Raw genomic sequence first — 9,675 nt, forward strand, 5'->3', positions numbered from 1 at the left:
CGGAAGGCATTGGTGAGTGCGCATGCCGATCTCGTTGCTGTAGGCGGGAGGTCGTTCTTCACTGAGAACGACGATAGTTGGTTGGACATATGGCTGTCAACCTCTGACGACACCAACGACGATGATGATGGTGATGATTGGAGCGACTGGGAATAGTTTATATATTTTTGAACTATCTATCTACTTGCACCGTACTTTTATCTATGTTTTCGAACTATCTATCTAGTTGCACCGATGTAAAATAACTTTGTATCGTCTTTTATTTTATGCAATCTATTTTTAGTATTTTGCCGATTTTGCAATTTATCTATATTTAAAAATGTTGTGCATCGAAAAATGTTGTGCGCGCGCTGCATTTTTGCGCGCTGCTGAAGCGGCGCGCACTGCATTTTAGCGCGGCTACTGAAGTCAGCGCCTATCCCCGCGTTAAATCAGTCAAAGCGTGCGCGCGGCAAACACATTTTTTGGATGTGGCGCGAAGCGCGGCCGTTGAGATGCTCTAACTATTCTTGCCAGATAGCAACACGCCATGGATGAGCGAATCAAGATTGGTCAACGATCTCGCCGTGGAGCGGACAGCCGCCTCCCTCCACTCGTCCGCTCTCTCCCTCATCTCCCTGCCCTTGTCGCCGGCCACCGCCTCCTTGATCCTCCCCTCGACCGCCTCCCGCCGCACGTCGTCGCCGATCTCCATCGCCACCCCCCACTCGACGCACTTGTACCGGCAGTTGGTCTGCTGCTCCGCGAAGAAGGGCCAGCACAGCATCGGCACGCCGCCGCAGAGGGCCTCCACCGTCGAGTTCCACCCGCTGTGCGTCAGGAACACGCACACGGCGTCGTGCCGCAGCACCGCCTCCTGGTCGCACCAGCTCGCCACGAGCCCCCTGCCCCTGGTCGCCTCCAGGAACCCGGGGGGCAGCGCGGCGCCGGCGAGCTCGCTGCTCTTCACGACGTCCGGCCTGACGATCCAGAGGAACTCCTGGCCGCTGTTGGCCAGCCCCCACGCGAACTCCGCCAGGTCGTGGCTGCTCATCACGGTCACGCTCCCGAAGTTCACGTACACAACAGATCGGCGCCTCTTGCCGTCGAGCCACCGCAGGCAGGTTTGGTCCTCCTTCCAGAGGCTGGAGCTCACCGCGCGTAGGGGGTCCTCGAGGGGGATGAGTTGGTCGGCGAGGGAGTTGAGCGGGCCGATGGTGTAGATGGTCGGTGTGATGGCGCGCATGGCGTCGAGCGCCGGCTGCTCGAGCTCGTCCATGGTGTTGATGATGACGGCGTCGGCCGCCTCGGCGCGCTCCACCTGGTGTAGCTGGAAGGTCAGCAGGGTGTCGTGGCGGTCCGTCGTGCGGAGGAAGGTCGGGAAGTCCTTCAGCCGCATGTGCTTGCTCATCCCCGGCGCCCAGTCCACCGCCATGTCCATGAACCCGTTCGTCAGCTGCTCTTCGTCTGTTCGATCTCCGCGCAACAAATCAATTCGTTGGTGAGATATAGATACTGAAGAAGATTTAGGCCAAGTGAGAATTTTGAAGGAGGAAGATGAGGAGTTCGTGGCTAGCCTTTGAGGGGAATGATGCCCCGGTCGATGAGAGGGCGGAAGTTGCGGTAGCCCATGTAGCCGCAGGCGCTGGCCGTCCAGAACAGCGCGCACGGCACGCCCAGCTCCCTCGCGGCGTCGACGGCGAAGCTCATGAGGCCGTCCGCCACGACGCACGTGACCGGCGGCGCCCCGGGCGTGCCGCCGTTGAGGCCAGCGAGCAGGTTCTTGAAGTGGGGGAGGCAGGTGGTCATGGTGGAGTAGGAGAGCGACGCCGGGTCCTGCGTGGCGTCGGCGTCCGACGAGGGCAGGCCGTCCGGGATGGTGGCGAAGGCGAAGCCCGCGGCGGCGGCGCTCGGGCCGCGGGAGCGGACGAGGCGGCGGTGGTTGTACTCGGTGCTGACGAAGGTGACGTGGAAGCCCTTGCGGTGGAGGACCTTGGCCAGCTTCATCATCGGCGTGATGTGTCCCTGCGCCGGGAACGGCAGGCACACGGCGTGCGGCTTCTCGCCGGCGGCGGGATCCATGGCTTTCGGTAGCTCGGCGCGTGCTTGGCCGGGGCTGTCGAAACTGGTTCGTGGATGGAGCTTTCTTGCTTTATCGCTGGAATAAGAAACTCGGCAGTCCAAGACCGGATGGCAGAAGAGAACCGATAATATATGCAGCGGCGCCTACCCCGTTTGACCTGGATTTTCCATGCCCCTCGCTTCTTCTTCTTTGTCATTTGCGCGCGTGTGATGCGTTGGTAGCTTGAGAGCATGTTCAACGACCGTCCAACATGTGACGCATTAAAAATCAGTTCGCGGCACGAGCCCGTTCGTTTGTTTTGACGCGACGGCCAGCTGGCTTCAGCTGTCATTGTGAAATGCAGCGTGTGCATAGCTCTAGCAAACGCGCTAAAATGCAGGGCACACTATCGCTCAAACAACATATGAGGTCAAAACATAAGCAAAAAGATCAAACACAAACAAAATAAATCTGTTGTGGGCATCGATCCTATCCCTCCAAATTTTCTATTGACCCATAACCGAACCACCGTGCTTCGGTTTTTTATTGATGTGCATAGCTAGGATCATTGCAAGATCCTCCTCTTCTTTCATATCAAATTCTTCTTCGGAAGAATTATATGAGAAACTCATCTACAATGTTTAATTTAAACTAAACTATAAAAACTACAAATAACATGCATCAAATTCATGTAAAAAATGTAAAGTTGAAGCAATACATACCGATACCGTGCGGGTGTTTTGTCAAACACCATGCGGGCGTCGAGCGGCAGTGGGCGGCCGTGCGGAGAGCGACAGTGTGCAGCGGTGACTAGAGAGAGACGAGGAAGCAACATCGGCGCGGGGGATGGGTCAGGGAAGCGTCGGAACGGTCGCCGAAAGAAATGAGGTGGCGCAGGCGACGGCGTCGCCGCAGCTGGATGGGATACGTGGAGTTGCGAGCGGACGCTCGAGCGTGCAACGCGCGAGAGCGGACGCAACAAATAAACGACCCGCGATGCCGTTTTTACCCGTACACTGAAGTTATGCCTCGCGCACGATTTTTACGTTTTTGTTGGAGCGTCCAGAGCGGTAGCGCACGTAAAAAAGACTAATTTTTCAGTATGACGTTTATTTAACACCTCTCTTGGAGATGATCTGATACAACTCTGTGTGGCTGTGAACTCGTTGAAAAGTGTGGCTGTGGATTCATTCTGACACGAATGATGCGATGAACTCGTGATCTTGTTGGCAGATCTGAATGGCATGCAAGGCCCATGCATCCCAGCAACAGATAGAATGTCGGATCATGTGGATCTCCACTTAATTCTCCACTGCAGCCAGGGCTCGAAGCCGTGTCCGTCTTCATAGCCTTGAGGAGTTGAGGGCAGCGTCGACAGGATTTCAGAACCTGTGAAAAACAGAGAGAGTGCCTCGTCGGCTAGAGAGACCTTTGCAGAAACAAAACCGGTAGGTCCGCACGATCATATACCCCTCAGTCCGCCCTTGAAACGATTGTAATTAAGGACATGTTCGGTAATTCAACAGCTCCACGAAATATTTAGAATCTGCGGAGCACATAATCCCTCGCTCTGTAAATTCGAATTGCAGCCTGCTCGGCTCCGCTCTGCTTCGTTCCGAACAAGAGTTGTGGAGCGGAGGGATTCCGAACAGGCACTAAATACGGGGTAATTTGAGAAAATGTCAGATATTTCATGGGTCTTTGCTTTCATAGCACATCTGCCTTTTTATTGGATCATATAGCACACGTTTGAGTGATAGCTGTATAAAATACCATAAACTGATTTCCCCCCTATTTTTCCATGTCTAGGACCATATACCTCATATTTGTTAGGACGAATTTGGCTCACGTCGTTTCCTCGTCAAATGAGACGATCGTAGAACGAAGCACCGCACCGGCTTACCGCATCTCGTCCCGGTGCCACCGCCTCGGCATGCAAGCTTCCTAAACACGTAACAAAATCACAAAATGGCATGCTACACTCCTTTTCTCTTCCTTGGCGTAAGCTTTTTTGCAGCCTTCACAACTATTTTTGACGAAGAGGCGAGAGTCTCTGTTTTCATAGAAAGTTGCCTACATAATACATCAATTTCATGCATTAGAAAATAAGACCAATATTATGCATAATTCGAGGAAAACATCAGATTTGTTTTCACCTCCTTGTGATTGAAACAAGGCTGCCTTGTAGGACGGCCAACGAAGATGTACCTCCAATAGGGCTATGAAGAGATGATTGACTATAGAAAAATACATGGTTTAAAATAAAAACATTTCATATTTGTAGCGATATTGAAGATAAGCCAGAAAATTACCTCCTCGTCATAGGTCAAGAGCTAGCTTGCGAGACACCCAATCTAGACATCCCTCAAAATTTTCTTAGACCTTTCTTGAACCCAATCTTGTGAGGCCATTGCTGAATTTCACCTGCTACTTGAAACACATGTGTGTGTTGGTCCCATCTGGTTATCCTGCATACATAAAAAAGTTATTAGTGTTGCTACAATAATATGATGCTACCATAATAGAAATAACACAAAAAATAAAGTATTAAGCTATGTTAGTACCGTGGTCTTTGTCTTATCAGCCATAATACGACAAGTTATTTTCCATGGACAATCCTCGACCATACAATGTGCCATCCACCTACTCTTGTCAGCTCTGTGAGTCCCAAGGTTGAATTCTTCATTAATTGCCCATTGTCTCACAGCCCTTCCAGAATCGATCATTGTTGAAAATAACCTTTCTCAACTTTTGGATGATCTTTTTCATATGGCATTTCTGTGTCTTCAGGAACTTGGTCATCAACTCGTCTAGCTCCCTCAGCCATTAATTCCTCATTAACATGGCACACGACAACCGGAGCTGGATCATTCATTGGTTGAGCATCCTCAACCTCATCCTCAATTCCAAGTACCACACACATGTTTTCCTCGGGCATAGCAACTATTATATCATCACCAATAGGAGTTATCTCAAGAGTGGACCAATCAATGAAAACTTCAGCATCAGGTTGCACATATCTCTCATTATTACGAAGCGCATTAGAAACTATATAGTCATCAACACATGATGCACTAATAGCATTTGACTGGTAAACATCAGAACTTGAGCAAAATATATTGTCTACTATCTCACTAGATGGGATAGTTTCCGAACAAGATGATGCCATAACCCCCTTTGTAATGTCCATAACCCCCTTTGTAATGTCCACAACTTGAGCTAGCACAAGCAATTCTTTCTCTTCCCATCTCTCAAGAAATGATGTCAGCAACTTGCAGTAATTATCAATCCTCTCAACTGACTCAAAATGCTTGTCCTTGCACAAAATATGGACTTCCTGCCCACTCCCCAAACAATTCCAGACCCAATGAATTCTATCATTTTTTCAACCGAAAAGCGTTTCATGTTAACCTCAAACTCCGGATCATGTTGGGAAACTTGATGCTCGCTGCCATCGTCAAGCTTTGCGACAAATCGAAGAACTCTAACAATTAGTTTATAAATGACAATGCTCTCAAATAGAATCAATGCTTAGGCATAACTACTGATCAATATTCTATGAAAAAAAAATCATAGAACCGTCCAATTCCAAAGCTTATTAGGTTGATCGACTAACCCTTGTGGTGCTGTTCTGTGTGGCTCTAACAGTTTCGGAGCTGCACCCTCTCGCTCCATGGTCTAGGGTTCATCAATATAAAAGTCACACTAAATGAGAGAGAGGGGGGGGGGGACATGTCGGGGTGGCGGTGAAGGAGGCAGGGTGAGGCGATGGCTCGCCGGGGAGGAGGCATGGCAAGGTGGCGGCGCTAGGAAGAAGAACGACGAGGCGGCGACATGGTTCCCTGTCTCACGTTCATCACTTCGTATGACCAGGTCATGATCTGAGGGCAAATTCGTCCTAACAAAATTGAGATATGGGTCAGGACGTGCAAAAGAAGGAAAAAATCAATATGTGGTATTTTCTCCAGCTATTAGTGAAAGTTGTGCTATAATATTTAATAAAAAGAAAGGTGTGCTATAAGAGCAAAGTCCCATGAAAGATGTGGCGTTTTCTCAATTTGCTCACACGGTAATCCCCTTACTCGGGTGTAAGCTTCTGTCACTCTAGCCACCCACTATAAGCGAATCATGAATGTATTGCAATACCCTACAACGAGAATCTCTCACGTGTGCGTGGCATGGAGGGCACCATAAGACAGCACCAAAATAAAATATACACTCAAACCAATCAAGATCATCAATCAACCCAAAGAACAACATAAATCTACTCAAACATAATAGGGTGGCAACACATCATTGAATAATAATATGTGGCATGAAACACCATGTTCAAGTAGGGGATTACAGCGAGGTGCGGGAGAGTGGACCACTGATAAGAGATGAGGAAGGTGATGAAGACACTGATGCTGATGAAGACGATCACCACAGCTATGGTTCCCCCGGCGGCACTCCGGCACCACCGAGCGAGAGGGCGGGGAGTCTCCCCCCTTAGGATTCCTCCTCCACGGCCTCTCCCTTGAATGGGAGAGGTTATCCCCTCTGGTGCTTGGCCTCCATGGCTCTTATAAGGGAGAGATCCCCTCTGAGATTGGATCTCTCTTTCTGTTTCTTTCATGTTTTTGCTGGTGTTTTCTGGCCCTTCACCGTTTTTTAAATATCCGGAGATCCATAACTCCGACCAGGCTGAAGTTTTGAGGGAATTTTTATGTGGAAATTATGTTTCTTACGGAAAATTAGGGCCCAAACTAACTTAAGGGGTGGCCACAAGCTATCAGGGTACGACCACCCCCCTGGTCGCGCCCTATTAGCTTGTGGGGACCTTGGGCACTGTGTTGTCTTGATTCTTCTTCCCAAAATTCACATATATTCTAAACAAAATATGTGTAAATTTTTATCACATTTGAAATTTATTTGACATGTATTTTCTATGAAACAAAAAACACACAACACACAGGAACTCCCACTAGGCACTAGATAAGTAAGTTAGTCCAAAAGATAATATAAAATATTGCCAAAAGTATATGAAAGTTGTAGAATATTGGCATGAATACTTCATAAATTATTGATACGTTAGAGACGTATCAATAGTCCTTGGTCATAAAAGTTCTGAAAGAGGTATTGAAGTAGACAAAGCTAAAATTGATTTAATTGAGAAAATGACATGCCTTAAAGATATCAAAGGTATAAGAAGTTTCCTTGGTCATGTTGGTTTTTGTAGAAGGTTTATTGAAGACTTCTCTAAAATTTCCATGCCTCTTACCAATCTTTTGCAAAAAGATTTTTCATTTCTTTTTTATGATCATGGTGTGGAATCTTTTGAAATACTTAAGAAAGACTTAATAATTGCACCCGTTGTTCAACCACGTGATTGTAACTTACCTTTTGAAACCACATGTGATGCTAGTGATTATTCTATTGGTGGTGTTCTAGGTCAAAGAATTGATAATAAATTAAATGTTATTATGCTAGTAAGATCTTATACACCACTCAAAGAAATTATGCTACTAGTGAGAAATAGTTTTTAGCAGTTGTGTTTGCATGTGACAAGTTCACATCTTATATTGTTGATTCTAAAGTTACTATTCACTTGAATCATGCTGCTATTTAATATCTCATGGATAAGAAATATGCTAAGCCTAGACTGATTAGGTGGGTTCTATTATTGCAAGAGTTTGATTTGCATATCATTGATAGAAAGGGGGCTGGAAATCCTCTCGCGGATATTTTTCTAGGATGGAAAATATTATTGATGACCCAATACATGTTAATGATAGTTTTTGTGGTGAGAAATTAGCGGTTATAAATGTTTTCGCTTCTCGTGATAATCCTTGGTATGCATATTATGATAATTTTATTGTTGCTAAATATATAACACCTAATTACACATATCAACAAAACAAAAGGTTACTTTTAGATTTAATACATCACTTTTGGGATGACCCACCGAAAGGACGTGCATGTCGCCTAGAGGGGGGGTTAATAGGCGCTTTAAAATAATTACGGTTTAGGCTTGAACAAATTCGGATTAAAACTAACGTTTAATTTGTCAAGCGCAAAACCTAAAACAACTAGGCTCAACTATGTGCACCAACAACTTATGCTAAGCAAGATAAACAACTAAGTGATAGCAAGATATATGACAAGAAACAATGGCTATCACAAAGTAAAGTGCATAAGTAAAGGGTTCGGGTAAGAGATAACCGAGGCACGCGGAGACGATGATGTATCCCGAAGTTCACACCCTTGCGGATGCTAATCTCCGTTGGAGCGGTGTGGAGGCACAATGCTCCCCAAGATGCCACTAAGGCCACCGTAATCTCCTCACGCCCTCGCACAATGCAAGATGTCGTGATTCCACTAAGGGACCCTTGAGGGCGGTCACCGAACCCGTACAAATGGCAACCCTTGGGGGCTGATACGTCCATTTTGCATCATGCTTTCATGTTGATATTTATTGCTTTTTGGGCTGTTATTTCACTTCATGGTACAATACTTATGCCTTTTCTCTCTTATTTTGCAAGGTTTACATGAAGAGGGAGAATGCCGACAGCTGGAATTCTGGCCTGAAAAAGGAGCAAGTTTGAGATGCCTATTCTGCGCAACTCCAAAAGCCGTGAAAATCAACGTGGATTTTTTTGGGAATATATAAAAAATACTGGACCGAAGAAGTGCCACAGGAGCGCAACCAGGGGGCCACAAGCCTGGTAGGCGCGGCCACCCCTCCTGGCCGCGCCTAGGGGGCTTGTGGGCTCCCTGCTGGCCCACTGGCTCCCGTCTTCTGCTATATGAAGGGTTTTGTTCCAAAAAAATTCAGGAGGAGGATTTTCGGAGGATTCGCCGCCGCCACGAGGCGGAACTTGAGCAGAACCAATCTAGAGCTCCGGCGGGACGATCCTGTCGGGGAAACTTCCCTCCCGGAGGGGGGAAATCGTCGCCATCGTCATCACCAACACTCCTCTCATCGGAGGGGACTCATCACCATCAACATCTTCATCAACACCATCTCATCTCCAAACCCTAGTTCATCTCTTGTAACCAATCTCCGTCTCGCGACACCGATTGGTACTTGTAAGGTTGCTAGTAGTGTTAATTACTCTTTGTAGTTAATGCTAGTTGGATTATTTGGTGGAAGAGTTTATGTTCAAATCCTTGATGCTACTCATTACCTCTCTGGTCATGAATATGATTATACTTTGTGAGTAGTTACTTTTGTTCCTGAGGACATGGTGTTGGGGAACGTCGCCTGGGAAACAAAAAATTTCCTACGCGCACGAAGACCTATCATGGGTGATGTCCATCTACGAGAGGGGATTTCAGATCTACGTACCCTTGTAGATCACACAGCAGGAAGCGTTAAGAAACGTGGTTGATGTAGTGGAACGTCCTCACGTACCTCGATCCGCCCCGCGAACCGTCCCGCGATCCGTCCCACGATCCGCTCCGATCTAGTGCCGAACGAACGACACCTCCGCGTTCAGCACACGCACAGCTCGACGATGATCTCGGCCTTCTTGATCCAGCAAGAGAGATGGAGAGGTAGATGAGTTCTCCAGCAGCGTGACGGCGCTCCGGAGGTTGGTGGTGATCTAATCTCAGCAGGGCTCCGCCCAAGCTCCGCAAAAACGCGATCTAGA

At 47.6% G+C, this 9,675-nt stretch overlaps 1 protein-coding gene across 1 annotated transcript; it reads right to left on the reverse strand.

Annotated features, from left to right (window-relative positions):
• Positions 1-447: 447 nt before the first annotated feature.
• LOC123400051 (7-deoxyloganetin glucosyltransferase-like) lies at positions 448-2,285 on the reverse strand. The gene is made up of 2 exons (XM_045094445.1): positions 1,557-2,285; positions 448-1,446 (listed from the first exon to the last, which is right to left on the reverse strand). The coding sequence occupies exons 1-2, from the start codon at positions 2,059-2,061 to the stop codon at positions 500-502; spliced, it is 1,452 nt and encodes a 483-aa protein (XP_044950380.1). The 5' UTR covers positions 2,062-2,285; the 3' UTR covers positions 448-499.
• Positions 2,286-9,675: the final 7,390 nt, after the last annotated feature.

The sequence above is a fragment of the Hordeum vulgare genome, chromosome 5H, assembly GCF_904849725.1.
Source record: "Hordeum vulgare subsp. vulgare chromosome 5H, MorexV3_pseudomolecules_assembly, whole genome shotgun sequence".
Taxonomy (NCBI): domain Eukaryota; kingdom Viridiplantae; phylum Streptophyta; class Magnoliopsida; order Poales; family Poaceae; genus Hordeum; species Hordeum vulgare.